The following is a 20,741-nucleotide window of genomic DNA, read 5'->3' as shown; positions in this document are numbered from 1 at the left end:
ATATATATATATAAGACCAGCCTTTTAAATATATATAGATGTGAAAACCTGCTGGTTTTCTGTAAATGGTTTAAGCTCTTCTACTCCTTGCATCGTCACTATCAAATTATATAAATAAAAAATATATATATGTATTTAATAGTAATAATAATAATAATAATAATAATGATAATAAATAATATATATTTTAATTTATGTTATCATATATATATATATATATATATATATATATATATATATATATATATATATATATATATATATATTAGGCAAGCCTTTTAATCTTTTTTATTGTATTTTGTAATTTTTTATTGTAATTGTATTTTATTGTAAACCTGCTGGTTTCCTGTAGATGGTTGCAGCTCTTCTTCTGTGTTTGTGTTTCTGGAGTGTGTATGGATCTGTAATAATTGTATTTTATTGTAAACCTGCTGGTTTCCTGTAGATGGTTGCAGCTCTTCTTCTGTGTTTGTGTTTCTGGAGTGTGGACAGCCGTAAAGTGAGAAGCTACAACACGGTAGGCTACTTCTGCACTCACTAAACCTGGACGTTTGAATCAAGAAATAGGCAGTTCTCTAACATTTAATGCCACTAAGTGCTTTGGCAGTTAACTTTCCTTCGTAAACTACAAACACAGAAAACTCCGCTGTTATAACTCCTGCCTCTTCATTTTGCCGCGCTGGACTTCTGCAGGTTTTCAGATAGCATGCTAGCCAAACATCACACAGAATAAGGGATGAGCAGGGAAACGAGACGAAGAAAACTAGAGCCGTTCATACCAAGCATAAAACCCCGACAGAAACCTAACCTATGAAGGTATGTGGGCTGCTGTGCAACTTTGAGCAACACTTTAAATTGGCAAGCTTTGTTTATGCTTGACTATAGATATCCAGCGTTAGCCAACAGTGGCTACTTAGCTGATATGCTATCATGTTAGCCAATGTTAGCTCTCGTCAGGCTACATGTTGCTACAAGCAGAGTCTCTTTAACACTAGCTCTGTCGCTAGCTGTTAATGTTGCTCACAAGATTTTCATGCATTGCTGTAAAGTATAACTGTTGCTGTTTATTAGACATGAACAGAACATAGCTTCCTTTTTATTTCCACTTCCTCATTTCATGTTTGTTACTTTGATGCTAATGTTGTCAAGCTACTGTGAGGCCAGCCACTCATACAAACTAATACTACTGTGGCCTGAATCTAACTTGTCGCGATACCAAGCTCGAAAGTGACGTTTTATAAAAATCAAGTGGCTGTGTATACCGCTAATTCAGCTTCTACATGAACTCAGACAAGGTTTATTTACCGGTAGAAGCACAGCTGTTACTTCAGTGTTGTGATCGGCTGCTATCATTACCAGTTACCGTTTGCTCCATTAGCATTTATCAGCTCCATTGGTCTCACAGCTCAGCGCTTTCAAAGTTTTCCATTCAAATATCTGAAACATAGACACCTTGAAACAGTCTTTAACAGCAATTCTAGCGAGTGTTTGAGTGTTTACCAGGACACACAGGCGTATACTGAGCTGATAAGTTGGAGTTAAAGTGTGGGTGGTGAAACAAGGCCACATTGGCAAACTAGGTTCTGTATTGTCAACTAGAATCTATCTACAGTGGCTGGAGAGGCTAAAATGAACAGACTAATTAGTGTAAAAGCTGAAGCTCTGTGGTGGTTGAAGCATTATAAAAGCAGAGGGACACAGGGAACAGTAGGCTCTTGCAAACTCATCAGTCATTGTAAACAAGTAATGGGAAAGCTTTTGTTTTGAATCAAGCTGCAAAAAAATAGCAGCGTGGTAATAAGCCATGTGATTGACATTAACTACAGTGAGACTTGTTCATTCACACATCCCAGTAATCAATATGATGATAATGAGTATGATGAGCAACCTGAATGTGTATATATTCACTCTAAACCAGGGGTGTCAAACTCAAGGCCCGGGGGCCAAATCTGGACCATGGTACAGTTGTACCTGGTCCGCCAGATCATATCATATTTTTATGATAACTGCCCCACTGATCTGCAGATTTCCTCCAGTTTAAACATGTAAACCTAACCCTGATAATTTAAAACATCCTTGTTCTGTCATAAAATAAGAAAAAGTTAAAATAATTAGATAAAAAGTCAGGAATGTGGGAAAATAAATTTCTGTTTTCATTTCATATTCTTGATTTTGCATCTAACAGTTATCAGGCAAAGTTATGGATTTAACTTTTTATTTCATACTTTGACCTTTTCAATTCACATTGTGGACTTTTTCTCTTATTTTTTACATTTTTTGATCCTCAATTTGAATTACTGTTTTGACCTTTTAACTCACGATTTTATTTTTTTACAATTTGACCTTTTTAGCTCTTTACTTTGACTTTTATCTCATAATTTGGCCTTTTGTATTCTCAATGTTGAATTTTAAGTAATATTATGACCTGTGAAACTCAAAATGTAATTTTTTTCCTCAGGCTTTGACATTTTAACCAGTGATTTCATGTTTTGAAATTTATCTCATATTTTGACCTTTAAAACTCATGATTTTAAATTTTATCTCACGTTTGACCCTTAAAATCATGATTTAAACTTTCTTTCTTATATACTTGCCTGTAAAAACATATTTGACTTTAAATGCTTTTTGAACTAATAAGTTTGAGTTTTTAATCTCAGATTTTGAGCCTTTAAACTGACCATTTTTACTTTTTTAAATCTCAAAATCATTTATTGTCAGCGCTAAGTTTTTTTCTCCCATAATTCATTGCTGGTGAAAATGAGGTAGACAGTTTATGGTTAAATGTTGGCCTTGTTCGACCCCCAGGTTGGACCCAGATTCAGAATTTGGCCCCTGCTGTGATTGAGTTTGACACCCCTGCTCTAAACATGTTAATGATTTTGCTAATGGATTTATTTTTTCACCTAAAAAAGAACTATTAGAAAATAAAGTTACTGTGATAAAAGTACCTGTATGTAAGAACTAAGAGCTGGGTGATATCACTTCAAATTTATAAAACTTTTTTTGTGTGTGTGTGCTTTGTGGTTATGGTGTTATATTGCAGTTTTACAAAAGTCAGAGGCATGTTGCATTTAAATTCAGGCACTACACCCTCCTGAAACAAGGATATGATGGCATATTAGTGATGCACGATGAGCAGGGTCCAAAACTAACTTTTTCACTTACCAGCCAGCCAGATATTTTACCAGCCAACCGAATAAAAATTTCTTCTAAGTGTTGTAATTTGCTATCACTATTATTTAACATGTCATTTGGGTCTTGTATGCGATTCTCAATCAATATTTTAATAGAATGCACTAATACTAGCAATAATGTATGCTAAAATATGAATAGCTGTTTCAAAAGTTAAGTGTAATGTTTGGCTTAATAAATTCTGTAGTATTCTTACTATAGTGCAAAAAGAATCTTTCAGTAAGGAATTTTACCTGAATCACTGACTTCAGTCTCCTTTGGACAGTTGAGACATGAGATTTTGTTGATGCATGGATGCAAATGAAGGAGCACAAGTGCGGGAATGTGACGTAGCATGAAGTAACAACAAGAGGACCCACCTCAGAGAGCCCACCAGGCAGCAGCTGCATGCTAGAGACAGCAGGACCCTAGTCCAGTCCACATTTCTGACCAGTTTCTAGCAAAGTCTGGCTTTTAATGACTGTAAGAGGATTTTTGGTTTGTAAAATAAAGCTTCTTCCCTTGATTGAGCCACAAACAGCAGCTCACAGGAAAACACACACCTTTCATTCTCTGTGCTTAAGGGAGGGTGCCAATTACGTGGACAAGTGTGTGTCAGGGTTAATCACATAGCTTATTTAACCTCTCTGATTATAAAATTATAATGCCAAACTATCATCCACTGAATCAACTTACCTCTAATTCTATTTCATGTCACCAAGAAGTGAAACTGTGGTCTCGATAGCGGACTTTTGGATGGAACATTGTTTATGAGGTGCGTTCACCTCCAGCTCTCATCAGATGGTTAAAATTGCTCTCATCACCGTTAAAAAAATCTTTTATCTGATAATTTAATCCTGCTCTGGACACAAGAGCCGTATTTCCATCAGGGGGTCCGATTTGATTCAGTTCGGTTGGGTATGGTTTGGTACGCTAAAGCCCCAAATAGTTTGTGTTTCCACAGACACCCGTGCTCTCACTTGGGTGGGCGGGGCTGTAAAAGCATGCATGTGAAGTCACGGACAGCGCAAGTCTGCTCGTCCAGCAGCAGAGTTATAGAAAGTATAAGTTACAGAAATCAGTCGGGAATAAGCAGTAAACAGCTTTATTTCAGCTGAAAGTGCTTTTTAAAAAAACAACTCCATCTTAATGATGTTAACCGCTGTCAGTACAGATTCTCAGCTGATGGAATACGTTTACAGAGACGGTTTGAGTCGTAATGTTCCATTAATATATGAATATATCTAGTCTAGAACAGTTTATACGACAAAATATCAAAGTTTAGAGCTGTACTTTGAGAATTCGCTGCATTAAAAATAAAGGAAAAGTTTAGCTGGTGTTAAAATCAAGCTAGATTAAGTCAGAAATCCGGGGTGCGCTGATCTTGTTTTAAATTAGTCTGCAGCCTGAAGTTTTACGAGGTTTTCACAGGTTATCTAACGCAAGAAGTAGATTAATAACTAGTTACAGATGAGAATGAACTGTTCTAAGGCTTCGTATTCACAAAACTTAAACGATAATTTTTCCAAATTTTGCTCTATGGAAACGCAAAAAAATTCGAGCTGTACCTCACCGAACTGAGCCGGACCGCTTGGTGGAAACGACCTAAGGCTGTCCTGTGACGTGAGAGCTTGTTTGGTGCAGCACTGAAAGGCATCCAAACGCAGAGAAAAGGCTCAGTTCATGGCGCGTAAAAGAATCCCACAGGGATTCAGATAGTATGTAGACACATAGAAGATTGGCTGTAGGGGCTCATACGAGTTATAAAGTTCATTCATCAGAAGAGCTTAGAACTCTGATCAGGCTCCAGATTATATGCTGTGAGCAACAATTCTCCGCTATGAACGGCTTTCTCTCTCTCTCTCCTCACTCTCTGCTCTTTATAGTTAACGTAGCTACTGATCCCAGGTCAGCTGGAATAACTCCGGTGTCAGATCAGATATCGTATAAATCTGTTGCAATAAAAAACAACACTTATGTAAGCTGAGTCATCAACACGTACAAATTCATCAACAGTGGACGCTTTGTGATGACGTCGGCGCGTGACGTATCCGTGTCCAGGAACCTCATTTATAAACGCTGCGTATGCACAAAAGAAAGCGTACGTCACTTGTAAGTAACGTTTGGGATTTATAAAAAACAAACTTGATGGGAAAATGTGCGCACCTCCACGGCAGCTCTGACCCTGCCGTACGCACAAAATCTGGATAAACGGGAAACTGACCTCAACAGTAAAAGGATGAAATTAAAGACTAATGAGAAATTGATACATTTGTGTGAAATAACACAACACATAACATATATGAAGGATATATTTGAAAAAACGAAAGAAAGAGGAAAAATTTACATTGATACCCAAGGGAGTGCATGAACTCACGCACGTGCGCGTGCCCACACACATAGCCTTTATTATTGACTCGATCATGTTCTGTCATTGTGAAACAAACCCTACATGTTATTATGACATCCATTCACATAAACAACAAGGCGAACAGTAACCGTGCTCCCAAAATGTGCCATACAAATAAAGTTTTACATTTATAATAATTGTAATTAAAATGACATGATCGCTTCTGGCGCGTTGTGTCCCCCTCCGCCTCCGTCACCACACCGCTCAGGAGGGATTCCCCAGTGATCCCCGCCAGCTTGTCGTCTGTGGGGATGAGCTCCAGTGTGCCCTTTCCCCCATCTGTCACACAGACACTCTTTCTATGAGAGCGATGCGCCTTTTCGCCTCCACTTTTTTGTCGGACCATTTCTTTTTTACTTCAGCCACAGTCTGACCCTCTGAGGCAACGTTATTTACAGCATCAGCCACACGCTTCCACTCTTTTGCCTTTCTGGCATTAGTGATGTCCAAACTGTGCCCACCAAATAAGACTCTGCGTGTGTCCACCTCTCCTATTAATATCGCAACCTCACATTGAGTGGAATTTCTTTTTTTCGCTCGTTTTCCATCTTGGTCCATCTTGAAACTGATATCATTGAATATTCATCAAGTGCGTTCACCTGACCATTTATAGACACCATATGGGCGGGGCAAAGCGTTCCCTCACATGCGACAACTTTAGAGTTGATTGTGATTTATAAATGGAAACAGGCGTTGGACGTGCGTGCGCCCTCTGTTATAAATCTGAAAGTTTTTGTGCGCACGCATTTCCTGTGTTTCTGGCGTACGCCACCTGTAGTGATCTTTCCTATGGACAGTTTTATAAATGAGGCCCCAGGCCTGGATGCTTTGAGCAGTGTGAGTGTGGGCCAAAGAGGGGACAGGGGAGGGGGTTTGGGCTTCAGCACAGTTAGAATATGGCACGGTACGGATGGCCTAGTGTGAGTGCACCCTGAATTAGATCTCACACAAGGTGCCTGGTGAAGTGGCTCTGACACTTTAACATCGGCTATCATACAGTCTTTGTGACATTGCGATTTTTCATGAAACTGAATTGATTCAAGCTTCATTGTCTTTGTGCCGACAACAAATGTATTCCCCCTATGCTTCCCTTGCGCCTGGGCAAGGCAGACAAAGCAGAACATTAATTTTTCTTCAGCAGAATATTCCAGCCATGGTTTTTTAGCCCGCAATCTCTCCAAGCAATGCCTGCTAGCTGCCGGTGGATGAGACTGGGGGCTGGCAGTGGCAGCAGCAGCACCAACATTGACCTCTGTCTTTTGGTCGCTGGTCGTTAAAATCTCAGCCTCAGCAGGTTCTTTTGGTTTAGTTTTTTGTTTTTTTGCGGGAGGCTGGGCAATATGTGGCCAGCATCGCCACATGATACTTTTTTCCTACTTCTTCTTCTTTTGTCTTACTACTTCTTCTTCTACGAGCAAGGAGGTACGGGTAACGACCAGCTGTCCACCTCAGCGCGCTGTGAATGAAGTCATGACTGACGCACTTACGTGACCAAAGATCATCTTGGCCTGAAATACACATGACTCTGCCAGGAAACCAGCTGACACCAGCATCGTTCTCCAAGAAAAAAAAAAAAAAAAAAAAAAAGAAATTTTCGCTGGTAAATAAATAACTCGCCAGAGTGGCGAGTGGTATTAAAAATTTACCAGCCAGAGAAAAAATCTACCTATAATTGGCGAGTGGCGAGTGTTAGTTTTGGACCCTGACGATGCATATTTTTTTGAACCGATACAATAACCGATAATTTCCTACTCCTGATGGCCGATAACCAATAATTTTTTTCAATTGTTGATTTAACAAAAGAAGTTTATTTGATGTGTTTATGCACATCTGGGGGTAAGCAGGGGTTAATATGTAGTAAGCAAAGATATTTATAACTAATTCTAACATCACTCATGTTTTTCAAAAAACAAAGAACTATCCTGACTTTATAACTGTTACTATAGTTAACTTTTTTTAAGTTAAACATTTGTGCACCAAGTACAACACACAAACAACTGACAGACGTTTTTCCCCTTGAAATGAATTGAAGTATTTTGTCTAGTGGTCAAATCTGACATTTCAGTAAACTAAACAAGAATTCAGGTGACTCATGTCAAATCAGACATGAAACCAAATGATAACAGGCTGTCATGCTTAACAAATGGAGATGTTAAGGGGTCCTTTGTTTTGCTGCATTAGTCAGAATTAAAGAGAGCTGAAGTTTTACATAAAGATTAGAAATATGCACTGACAGAAGTCATATCAGAAATAGGTTAAAAATGTTAAACCGTGGTCTGTGGCTAAACTTCTGTTCCTAACGTCAATCAGACTGAATAAAACCGCGTCCAACAGAGAGGCAGGGTTACGTCTATGAAAGCAGCTAGTGGCTACTGCCGCCTCGTTTAAATGTCGTTAGGATGATGACTTTTAAGTGACTTAAAAGATCCATCTAGGACTCCTTTCCACTCTTCGGGATCTTTGCAGGGCAAATTCTACAAACGCTGTCATGTTACCCTCCCTGTACATACTGAATAACTCCACCGTGTTGTTAGCCTCTTAGCTCTGAGGGTGCTTCCTCTGACTTTTTATTGGTGGATTTTATCGGTTAAATATTTTATTATCGGGATAATAAAAATATGTAAAATATATGCAATATCAGCAGATAATTTATCAGTACTGATAATTATCGTGCATCCCTATGTCATACTGAACTGATGTTATGTGTGTTATGCATAAGATCACAGGAGAATGCCTAAACAAGTCTCTGTGTTCAGTTCTTAGTACTTTTATCATGAGGAACTTGTTGGAGGAAACATGTTTCTCGTTGAATTAACAGAGTTTTAGAGAAATGGTTTTAAGAAATGCAATTCTTACAGAGCTATGCTGATGCAGTGTGTCATGCTGGTTATGAGTAGGGTTGCCAACTTTTGTGGGCCCCTTGCACTCCTCAGGGCCACAGCCATCGCTGGCCAGTGCCACATCTACTATTACTATTCTATTCAGCTTTCTATTTGTACTTTTTTAATTTCTTGAGAAAATTGTACTTTTGCTGTATTACACAGCATTTGACAAAAACGTATACTTAAAAAAATGGTGGTCCAAGCTTCTCATCACCATTCACCAGTTATTTTTCCTCTATTTAACACTTCTAGCTGAGTACATTATCCTTTCAGCCTTTCCTCCCCTTTAAATCAGCAATGTGAGTACAGTTTGGACTGAGATATTTGACATACTAGTGACTCAAAAAATTAGAATATCATGAAAAAGTTCAATATTTTTTGTCACTTTTTTCTGAATGTGAAAACCATGTATTATAGACTTGTTACACATAGAGTAAAATATTTCAAGCCTTTATTTTTTGAAATGTTGATGATCATGGCTTACAGATAAGAAAACCCAAAATTCAGTGTCTCAAAAAAAATAGAATATTATGTAAGATCAATAAAAAGGGTTATTTAAAACAGAAATGTCAGACTTCGGGAAAGTATGTTTATTTCTATGTCTTCAGTACTTGGTTGGACCTCCTTTTGCATGAATTACTGCATCAATGCGGCGTGGCATGGAGGTGATCAGCCTGTGGCACTGCTCATGTGTAATGGAGGCCCATGTTGCTTTGATAGCACCCTTCAGGTCATCTGAACCCCATAGAGAATCTATGGGGTATTGTCAAGAGGAAGATGAGAGACACCAGACCCAACAATGCAGATGACCTGAAGGCTGCTATCAAAGCAACCTGGGCCTCCATTACACATGAGCAGTGCCACAGGCTGATCACCTCCATGCCACGCCGCATTGATGCAGTAATTCATGCAAAAGGAGGTCCAACCAAGTATTGAGTGCATAAAATTGAACATAGGGTAGGTATACCCATTAAGCCCACCAAAATCTAAATTCATGTATTTTTTTATAGATACTAAGATGGTTTATAAACATGATCATCAGTTCAAATGGAGGATTAATCTCTCATTTGAAAATATATTTATTCACTTATGCATGTTTCAAAGAACAAATAAAAAAAAAATATGAACAAAGTCAAATGGTTGGCATGGGCTTAATTGGTACCTAAGTACCATGTAAGCCCACGTGTGTTCCAGATAAGCCCACTACCACATTTATTGACAGAAATATAATTTTTCTAATATATTTTTCAGGTAGTAAACACATATTCATTCAGTAACATGTTAAACATGTTAAACACAATTGATTTTTTGAACTTGGATTTAATGTTTGGCTTGTAACAATTATGGTTTTAGGACAGTTGCTGTAATTCTTCTTTTTTGTTGACATTTTTCTCACTGTAAACAAATTGTTATGCAACATTAACTGACATAACAATTCCTTCTGGGCAGCGTGTGATCTGTGATGTACTCGTGTTAATGAAGTTAGTGAGGTATAACAACATCCAACACAGGATTACAGTGAAAAGCTATCAAAACTCAAAATGTCATTATTTCCTATTGAAACACATAAGATGGTCTTAAATGGTTCGACAGTGACTACCAGAGAAATAAAGATAATATGTTCTCACCAAAATGAAACAAATGTATAAAGAAATGCCTGTAGCCTATAAAACTTGCCATCACAGGTATCCCTCTTTAGCCAAACTTTCTGAATTATCAAGGAGTTCTTGTTCAAAGTTAGCTTACGCTAGCTGTTTTTTGGGTCACTGTACCATTTAAGCCCACCTTGGAAAAAAGACATTTTTTGAAAATATTTCACCCACCCAAACCCTTTTTTTGTCTTAATTTGAAGACTTATGTAAAATGAATCAGAAAACAGTTTGTGTACTTATCATTTTTAATCCTTCAGCAGTGTATCTATCAGTAGGGCTACATGTATTGACTAGTGATTCGCTCGCTACGCTAGCTAGCATGACTCATCTTTTCACATAAAGCAAATAGTAAGACATGACAAAAAAACTACTTGTTTATACACAAAAAACAAATCAATAATCTCTCAAATTACATAATATAAATGTACTTAACAAGTCAGTGGCTGAAAATAGTCGAAAAGAGCTTCTTTCTGAGGGGTCCCATAACACCAAAGTTTTGAGGCGACTTTATGTGAGCTTCCTTGAGACTGCACGAATGTAGGCGGGCCTTATTCAATACTGACAAATGTGATTGGTGCCAAACAAAAACTGACATATAATTAAGAAATTGTGTGATTGGAAAAAATGATGTATAGCATTTGACAGGCCCCTCTTTTTTTTTTTTTTATTGACTTCAAAGTTGCAAGTGGGCTGAAATGGTGCCTGGGCTTAATGGGTACGCTTATCCTACTTTTCAGAAGCCTGACATTTCTGTTTAAAATAACCCTTTTTATTGATTTTACATAATATTCTAATTTTTTGAGACACTGAATTTTGGGTTTTCTTATCTGTAAGCCATAATCATCAACATTTCTAGAAATAAAGGCTTGAAATATTTCACTCTATGTGTAACAAGTCTGTATCATATGTGGTTTTCACTTTCAGGAAAGAGTGACAAAAAATATTGAACTTTTTCATGATATTCTTATTTTTTGAGATGCGCTAGTATGTTCATTTATATACCAAGACAGACTTTTGCTAAGATATTTTTATGCAATCTCTCCCCACCCCTTGTTTTTCAGGTGTTTTAAACCAGCGCACCATTCTCCAGACCTGGGGGCCAAGGCTTCATCTGAAGGTTGATAGGACCAGGAAACTGGTAAAAGATTACCAGACTGTCAGACAGTAGACACCAAAACGGGATTCTCAGCAGCAAAGAACTATGATAGTGAATGAATAAAACATCAGAGGTTTCAGATATCAGAATCTAGTAGAGGCTTCTGAAGATTGGATTTAAATAAAGGAGCATCTGAGCTTTACTTTTTTAATAAGTCAGCATAATTCTGCTGTCACGTCCTGTACTAAGGTTAGGTGTATGGCTCTATGGACAGATATGTCTGAGCCTGCTGCTGATACAGCTTCATAGTTTCTCTATAGAATGTTAGCGTTTGGCTAGCTAAATAAAGTGACAAAGGCCGTTGTGCTTTTCCCCTCCGTCACCATCTCTGGCCCCTGTAAGGGGCTATAAACTAGTTCATCATGGTGTCCCCTGCCCTTCCGTGATTTCCCACTCATAAAGTCACCTCTTTTATCAAACAATCAAGTATTCACCTATCTCTCATAAGACTTGACTTTTATAGTATTAAGTACTGTATCTTCTAGCCTAACGAAGCTCTGGTCCAGTATGAGATTACTTTCTTTCATTTGAATTCACCCCAGCCCAGCTGCCACAGTTCAGAACCTGCCCTCCAAAGTCAGTTCAACTCCAGGTCACTAAACATTGTGGCTACTAACCAGTCGTTTTGGTAGTTCTCTTTGTTGAATGGAATCGGCTTAACCGTGGAGAGGCCAGGCTACCACAAACTGATGGACTTTGACAAGCGAGGAGTGGGAGGAGGGGGTGGTGGAGGTAAGGGAGAGACAGAGGAGAGTAAGAAGATGTCTTCAAAGACGGGGAGTCGATCGGGGCATGGTGGCCGGGGTGCTAGCTCTAACTCTGGAGTTTTAATGGTGGGGCCAAACTTCCGGGTTGGAAAGAAGATTGGCTGTGGAAACTTCGGAGAGCTCCGGCTTGGAAAGAACCTGTACACCAATGAATACGTAGCAATTAAACTGGTCAGTACAATTAATTTTTCTGTCGTTCATAGAATTCTGTAAAGAAAAACCTAAATCACTTTTGATTAAGGATAGCAATATTTGACTTTATCTGCCTAGAACAGGGGTGTCAAACTCAAGGCTGCGGGCCAAATCCAGCCCACGGTACAGTCATACCTGGCCCACCAGAATGAGGTCTGCAGATTTCCTCCAGGATAAAAATGGAACCTTGACATTTTCAATTTTGCATCTCACAATTATGACCTAAAGTTATGGAATTCACTTTTTATTTGTATTTTGACCTTTACATCTCATATTTTTGACTTTTTATCTTATATTTTGACCGTTAGACTTAAAATGTGAAATCTTAAGTCATGTATTGACCTTTAAAACTCATGATTTTGAATTAATCTCGTATTTTGACCATTAAAAATCATGTTATCAACTTTTTATCTCATATATTTCCTTTCAAAAACATTCTTTTGATTTTAAATTTCCTGTTTGAACTCTTAAACTGATGTGTTTGACTTTTATCTCACATTTTGATATTTTAAACCTTTTAGATTTACAATTTTAAATTTTAAGTCACATTTTGACCTTTCAAACGTATGACTTTGATATTTATCTCATATTTTGACCGTTAAAAATCATGTTATCAACTTTCTATCTATTTTCTTTACCTCATGATTCAATTCCGGTGAAAATGAGGCCCTCAGGTTAGACCCAAATCCAGAATCCGGCCCCTGCTGTGATTGAGTTTGACACCCCTGGCTTAGAATATATTCATACTACAGATTTGATTTGCAGGAATATGGAAATGCTGTCTGAAAAGTCAATGATGAAATGAACTGATGGAATTATTCTTATCAAACACCATCCTGATTTCTAGGAGCCTATCAAGTCCCGAGCACCACAGCTTCATCTAGAGTATCGATTCTACAAACAACTGGGATGCTCAGGTGAGAAAAATGTCTTGGCAGTTAGGAAAGTGCCATGTGATTGTCTCTTTTTACCTTATTAGTGAGATGCTGAGTAGGCATTCACACTATTGATTCCCAAATGCAAGTTCAACATTCCTCTTACTGCTTGCTCCCCTTCTGACCTGCAGAGAATCAGAGTCATCATGTATGATATAATCTGTTTGCAGACTCCCACTCTCAGGCTGGCAGTGTTGTTTCCAGGAAATACATGCAGAAAACCTACAAGATAAAATCACGTAGAGCCTTCCTCTCCAGTGCTTCACTCATTTGTATTTAACTCAGTGTTCCCAAAGGTTTGTCTGTTAGGAATGATGAGCCATTAGCATTTGTTTGACTGAATGTTGAGTCAACTGTACATGAAAAAGAAAGGAGTTGTTAATTTTGCACAGTGACGGTAAAGTCTTCATGTTGTTTAACTGTAAAAACAGCTCATTTCATTAAATAGCCCCCTCCCCACAGATCATTGCTGTAGCCAGCTATGAGGTCACCAAGGTCCGGATCTCGGTAGAAATTTCAGAGAAAAAAATAGAAGAAGCCCAAAACAGCTTGTTAAACACTTATTAACACACTGGACAGCTTTTATTTTGAAACCAGGAAAGTATCTGAAGACACCTAGAAGCGTCTAAACTGCCTTATTTCAGAAGAAGAAGTAGTTCTCTGATGTCAGGCCCACCCCTGCCAAGACCAGACGCAAACTACGCATAGCATGTAGGGCCTCAACATCATGGGGGGCCTCACGATGAGTGTCTGTTTTCTTCTCTCTCTCTCCGCACACCAGTCTGGTGTTTGTATGATAAATATGATCAAGGTAATGTATATACAATGTTGACCTCACAAAAACTTTACCTGGTCGTTACATTAGTAAATCAACCCTCACAATATCTATTTTTGGAAATTAGAGCCTTCCATGATCACTGAGGTGTGCGCCGTGTGCGCTCGCTCTCCCTTTCTCTCTTTCAGTCTCTCTCTCCTGACGCTTGCGGCACAGAAACTCTAATCACGTGTGGCCTGTAGATCCACCTGTTATTCTGCAACCTCTCTTGTCACAAGTCAGCTCCTACTGTCCTTTTGTTGTGAATTTATGGAAAATTTGAAATCGAAGAATAATGTTTTTTAAAGGCAAATATATTAGAAAGAAAGTCAAAACCATGAGTTTAAAAGGTCAAAATATAAAATACAGTTTGTAATCATGAAATTAAAAGTCAGAATATGATTGAAAATTTTAAATTGTGAGTCTAAGAGGTCAAACTATGGGATAATGAAATCAAAGTTTGGAGTTGAAAATATGAGATAAAATACAAAATAATTGGTTGAAAAGATAGATCAAAATATCACTTAAAAATTAGAATTATGAATCTTAAAGCTCATATTATTATATAAGAAGTCAAAATTATGAGTTGAAATGCTCAGGGTATGAAATAAAAAGTCAAAATGCTAAGTTTAAGTCCTAATTATGAGATGCTAAATTGAAAATATGAAATGAAACCACAAATTAGATAAGAAGTCAGGAATGTGGGAAAAGAAATTAAATATTTTTACTCCTTGCTTTTTCAGATTTTGTGACTTAACAAGGATATCTTAAATCATCAGGATATATTCACATCTTTATACTTGAGGAAATCTGCAGACCTCAGACTGATGGGCCAGTTAGAACAGAAATATCAGATCATCCTGTGGGCCGGATTTCACTGTTCCATGGGCCAGATTTGGCCCCCGGGCCTTGAGTTTAACACCTGTGATTTAGACAGATGGTCACTATTCAGGTAACCACATGTTGAAGGGATCATTGACTGGTACCCAGAGATGACAGTTTAGTTGTCAAAATGTGCAGCTACTCCCAGCAACAAAGATGGACTCTGTGTTTTATGGGGATTGGCTTTTATCTGATTTTTCACTGTTTAACTATGTATGCCTATGACAAATCCTTTTTCTTTCTTTCTTTTTCCAAACAGAGGGTGTACCCCAGGTGTTCTACTTTGGACCATGTGGTAAATACAATGCTATGGTTCTGGAACTGCTGGGGCCAAGCCTTGAAGATCTTTTTGACCTCTGTGACAGGACCTTCTCTCTTAAGACTGTACTAATGATAGCCATACAGCTGGTGAGACTAATATGGCTCTGTTATTTTAATGAACCTAAAAAGCAAGCATGTCAGCACCTACAGCTCCATTTCACCTTTAATATCAACTTATTATGATGCTCAGACAGGAGGGAATGCTGCAGCAGTGGTTCAGAATATGTTTTTGTCATATCTGTGGGTTTTTTGCATATTTATTAGACTTAAGTGTTTCAGATCATCAAGGCAATTTTAATATTTCACAAAGACAACCCAAGTAAATATAAAACTCCATTTTTAAATGATGATTTTATATGTTAAGGCAGGGGTCTCCAACATTTTACATTATAAGAGCTACTTTGACAAAATGAAAGCAGCCGAGAGCCACTCAGAGTTTTATATGATTGGTAACATTTATTTACATAGCAGATCTTCATTCAAACAAGCTGAATGTAATGTAACAGAAAACAAAAAACATGTTATTACTTTTTGTGCGTCTGTGCACACATCACCGTGTCAAATAACTTCCCCTGACATAACATCTGTGTTCATGTGCATGTTTTGTGCCCTTGAACTGTGAGATTATAGGACAACGATGAGGTACCACTATTGATTGTTGAGGACATCAAGCTGTTCTTTTCTTTGCTAAAAAAATACAGGATACAATGAGAAGAAGGTCAAAAGCCCTCTTACACAAACAACATGAGAAACCCAGGACAGCATTTTTCACTAAACATGGAAAGATCCTGCACAGGAGTGAGACAGTAATGTCATACAAATGACATGGGACAACACAGCAACAACTTAAATAACAAGGGGAATTAAATCATGCCAAGGATTCCATCAAAGCAGTTGTCCATTCTGCAGCATACAGCCTGTTATGCATTCAGTCTTTGCTGCAGTTAGTGAGATGACTGGCACTGCATGGAGTCAACAAGACAGGTGTAGGCTGGAGTGTATCAGCTTCGGTTCACTCTTATGGAGTAATTTAAATGTTCATCTGTCGGTCTGGTTCTGAACTTAGATTTTATGACATTCTTGTCAGAAAAAGCAGCTTTACAAAGATATTTAGAGCCAAACAAAGCAGACATTTTCAGAGCTGCTTGGTGAAGGTTCTTGTAGTTTTCTGGCTCAGCTAGGCTCCAGAAATGCTGAGAATGTTGCTGAGATTTAAGCTGGACATCATTTTGGAGGCTTATAACCTCCATCTCCACAGGAGCAACACAGAACAGTTCAGCCATCAGTCCTGAAATCTCACTTATGTCCACCTCCATGAAGGGGTTGGCAATAAATGTCACACAGGGCTCCAGTTTCTCAAAGTCATTGAATCTGTCATCAAACTCCTGCCTAAGCTTCAGCAGTAGGTCACAATACTTGTGTACATTCAGAGAGGCTGCCCCCTTGTGGCTTTCTGACATTTTTGAGAATGAGGGGAAGTGCTGAAACCTTTTTTGTTTTTGACTTGCTGAATGTAAAATGACAGCTTTGCTTTGAATGACTTAACAGCACTGATCATATCACATATGTTTTTATCTTTACCTTGCAACTGTAGGTTCAAGTTATTCAGTTTCTCAGTTACATCAGTAAGGAAGGCAAGATCAAGCAGCCACTCAGGATCAGACAACAAGGTGGTGTCCTCCTCCCTTGATTCCATGAAAGTCTTGATTTCACTCAGCAAGGAAAGAAAGCGCTGTAGGATCTTACTTTGCTTAGCCACCGGATCTCAGTGTGGAGAAGGAGATCACCATAGTTAGCAGAGCATTCTTCCAGGAACAGCTTGAAGCTCCTGCGTTGTTTGGCCTTTGCTCGAACAGAGTTGATAATCTTTACAACAGGTTCCATGACATGATCAAATCCCAGAACCTTCCCGCATATGGCCTGTTGATGAACGATACAATGATAGTTTATAAATCTGGGAAAGTCGGGGTCTGCTTTGCAGCGGGCAATAAATCCAGAGTGATGTCCTGTCATAGCCGGCGCTCCATCAGTTTTTATAGACACCAGCTTTTCAAGCGGGATCTTTTTCTCCACGAAGTAGTCCTTCACAGCGTTGTATATATCAACTCCTCGGGTGGTGGTTTTCAGTGGAAGCAAGGTCAAAAACTCTTCTTTCATAGAAAAGTCATTAAACACCATGCGAACAAAGAGAGCCAGCTGAGCCGTATCACTGGAGTCATCCGACTCATCACACTGTATTGAAAACCACTGACACCTGTTCAAGTCCCCTTCCAGCTGCTCCGCAGCATCCACAGACAGCGCAGACACTCCTTGCCACAGTATTTACACCCAGCTGTACATCGACAATAGCAGACATAATTTCCGTCTTACATTTATGATCCTTGAATAATGTCTCAGCCACAGCTGTCAATCGCCTCTTTTACAACTCCACCATCGGTGAATGGCTTCTTGTGCTTCGTTAAAATGTGTGCCACTTTAAACAAAGCTTCTGTTGCTGCGTTAGCCTTCTTTGTCGGTTTGGTGAACAGAGACTGTTGTCTTACAAGAGTTGCTTTAAGCTCCTTTACCTTCCCCTCTCGTAGACCACTGCCAAGGGGAAAGTCCCGTGAAAAGTTGCCATGTACTTTGATAAAGTGGCGCTCGAAGTTACATCTCTTACCGACAGACAGACTTGCACTGCAAATGAGACACACGCATTTGTCGTTCACATGCGTAAAAAAAAACTCTGCTTCCCACTCCTCATGAAAATGGTATATTTTCGGTCTTTTGATGCCTTACTAGTTCCCGCGGCCATGTCGAAAATGCTAGCTAGCCTATGCTGCTAGCCTGCAGACAACCGATGTGTGTCACTGTCTTCAACCTGCAGAATGGGGCGTGACGGAACCTCTGAGCGACACGTGACGCTCGACACTAACACCCAATACGGGATTTTGTGTATGTATGTACATATTCTTTGACCCTTTGGCGAGCTACTTAGAAACCAGTGGCGAGCTACTGGTAGCTCGCGAGCGACGTGTTGGAGACCCCTGTGTTAAGGTAAAAAGGTTATCATTGCTGTGGAGGAATGTTGTCCCACTCTTCTTCACAGAATTGTTTTAACTCAGCCAAATTAGAGGGTTTTCCAGCATGAACTGCCCGATTAAGATCACACCACAGCATCTCAGTTGGATTTAAGTCCGGACTTTGACTTGGCTGCTCTAAAACCTTAATTTTGTTTTTTAGAGCCATTCAGAGAGGGACTTGCTGGTATGTTTTGGGTCATTGTCCTGCTGCATAACTCAAGAGTGCTTGATCTTGAGGTCATGAACTGATGGCCGGACATTGGCCTTCAGCAGAATTCATGGTTCCATCAATCACAGCAAGTGGTCCAGGTCCTGAAGCAGCAAAGCAGCCCCAGACCGTCACACTGCCACCACCATGTTTGACTGTTGGCATGATGTTCTTTGTATCAAATGCCTTTTCCAGACTGATAGATTTTAATCACTTTGTTTCTCATTTGTTCTTGAATGTCTTTGGATGGTGGCATGATGTGTTTCTTTCTGAGATCTTGTAGCCTACTTCACTTTGTCTGACAGCTTTTATTTAAGGGATTTCTTCATTCAACAAATCTGGCCTGGGTGTGGCCAGTGAAACTGAACTCAGCTTTCCAAAAACTGTGGTTAATCACAGTTAACTCATTATTTAACAAGGGGGGCAATTACTTTTTCACATAGGGATTTTTTTTCCCTAAAGTGTAAGTGAACCCACAGCTCAGAGTTAACTCTGCCCACTTCAGTAATTGAAAGAATGCACGGGGGGGGCAGGGTTTTCCAGATGGGGCGGGAGTGACAGTGACGTCCCCTTGCCAGACAGTGACACAGAGTCCCGCAGCACTGCTGCCTCAGAGCGATTTTTAGAGGTGGAGGATTTTTCCCCTCCAGAGTCCCCAGCAGGCTGTAGTGTGGTAGTGGACTGTGGTGGTCCTGAGAACTACTTGTTCGGGCTGTTTTCTCCAGCACCAGTGTTACTAAAGCCGGACATTTCAGAGGCAAGGCAATGCAGGAGAGGATGGGAGTGGTCTCTGACTGGATGGGGGTGGTCTCTGATTGGATGGGGGTGGTCTCTGATTGGATGAGTGCATGGGAGTGGTCTCTGAATGGATAAATGGATGGGAGTGGTCTCTGAACGGATGTGAGTGGTCTCTGAATGGGTATATGAATGGGAGTGGTCTCTGAATGGATGGGAGTGGTCTCTGAATGGATGAGAGTGGTCTCTGAACAGATGGGAGTGGCCTCTGAATGGATGGGCGACGTCTCTGAATGATGAATGGATGAGAGTGGCCTCTGAATCGATGGGAGTGGCCTCTGAAATGAAGGGATCGGCCTCTGAATTTATGGGAGTGGTCTCTGAACGGATGGGAGTGGCCTCTGAATTGATGGGAGTGGCCTCTTAATGGATGGGAGTGGTCTCTGAATGGATGAATGGATGAGAGTGGTCTCTGAACAGATGGGAGTGGCCTCTAAATGGATGGGCGTGGTCTCTGAATGGATGGGAATGGCCTCTCAATGGATGGGAGTGGCCTCTGAAATGAAGGGAGTGGCTTCTGAATTGACTGGAGTGGTCTCTGAACGGATGGGAGTGGTCTCTGAATGGACAGTAGTCAGTTAAAGGCGGGAACGTTCTACCTTGTATATACAGTGTGTGACGTAGAAAATCCGTGTATGATTTGTTCAGTCAAGACTTGATTGAAAATTGAATAACAAAAAAATTAATAACAACTCATTTTTCATTTACCTGTTTTATAAACCGAATCAAATAATGAGAAAAAGGGATCATTGTTTGTTTTCATTTCTGAAACGAAATCAGATAAACAAGAAACAGTTTGTCTGTTTGTCTTTTGCCAATTATGTTGGAATCAAAGATGGAATACGAAAATAAACAGCCATAAGCAGTCAGTTTGATTTCAGTATTTATTTGTGTAACCTGGTGCTGGTGTTTTGCTCAGAAAAGCATCCTGAGAATCACGTGCCTATCGCTGAGGCGTTTACACTTACTGTAATGATATATGGAACGCCGGCACAGAGTTACACTGCTCCTCAGCGATGGGCACGTGATTCTCGGGATGCTTGTTGGAGCACAACACCTGCACAGAGTAATCAAACTGATTGCTTGTTGCTGATTTGTCACATTCCGTTCTTGATTCCAACCTAAATATCCAAAAAACAAATTGTAATTTGTTTATTTGATTTAGTTTCTGAAACAAAGATGAGGAAAAACAACATTTTTTAAATTATTTGTTTTGGTTTTAAAATCAGATAAATGAAAACTAGCAAAAAAAAATTCATTTATTTGTTATTTGATTAGTAATCCAATATTAAATGAAAGAATGGTACACTGATTGTAGACACCTACTGATGGTAGATTTCTACGTCACATAAGCCCTGCCTTTTCAGAAAAGATTTTTCAAAGCAGAGTTCTGTTTAGGCTAATTAAAGGCCATAAAATGATGATTTTTATCAGTTTGGTGCAAATGTCAGAAATAACACCAGCATTGATGTGTTTTATCATAGTTCAGTCAGA

At 39.3% G+C, this 20,741-nt stretch overlaps 1 protein-coding gene across 3 annotated transcripts in view; it reads left to right on the top strand.

Annotated features, from left to right (window-relative positions):
* Window positions 1-397: 397 nt before the first annotated feature.
* The window catches only part of LOC121519967 (casein kinase I-like), a 43,680-nt gene continuing 23,336 nt past the window's right edge, over window positions 398-20,741 (top strand). For 2 of the 3 annotated variants that reach the window (XM_041803102.1, XM_041803100.1), the window contains exons 1-4: window positions 527-816; window positions 11,177-12,209; window positions 13,078-13,147; window positions 15,121-15,269. In XM_041803102.1, the coding sequence (XP_041659036.1) occupies window positions 11,961-12,209; window positions 13,078-13,147; window positions 15,121-15,269 (468 nt within the window). In that variant the 5' untranslated portion in view covers window positions 527-816; window positions 11,177-11,960. The other variant, XM_041803101.1, reaches the window with a different exon arrangement.

The sequence above is a fragment of the Cheilinus undulatus genome, linkage group 13, assembly GCF_018320785.1.
Source record: "Cheilinus undulatus linkage group 13, ASM1832078v1, whole genome shotgun sequence".
Classification (NCBI taxonomy): Eukaryota; Metazoa; Chordata; class Actinopteri; order Labriformes; family Labridae; genus Cheilinus; species Cheilinus undulatus.
This window is presented reverse-complemented; position numbering and strand designations above follow the sequence as displayed.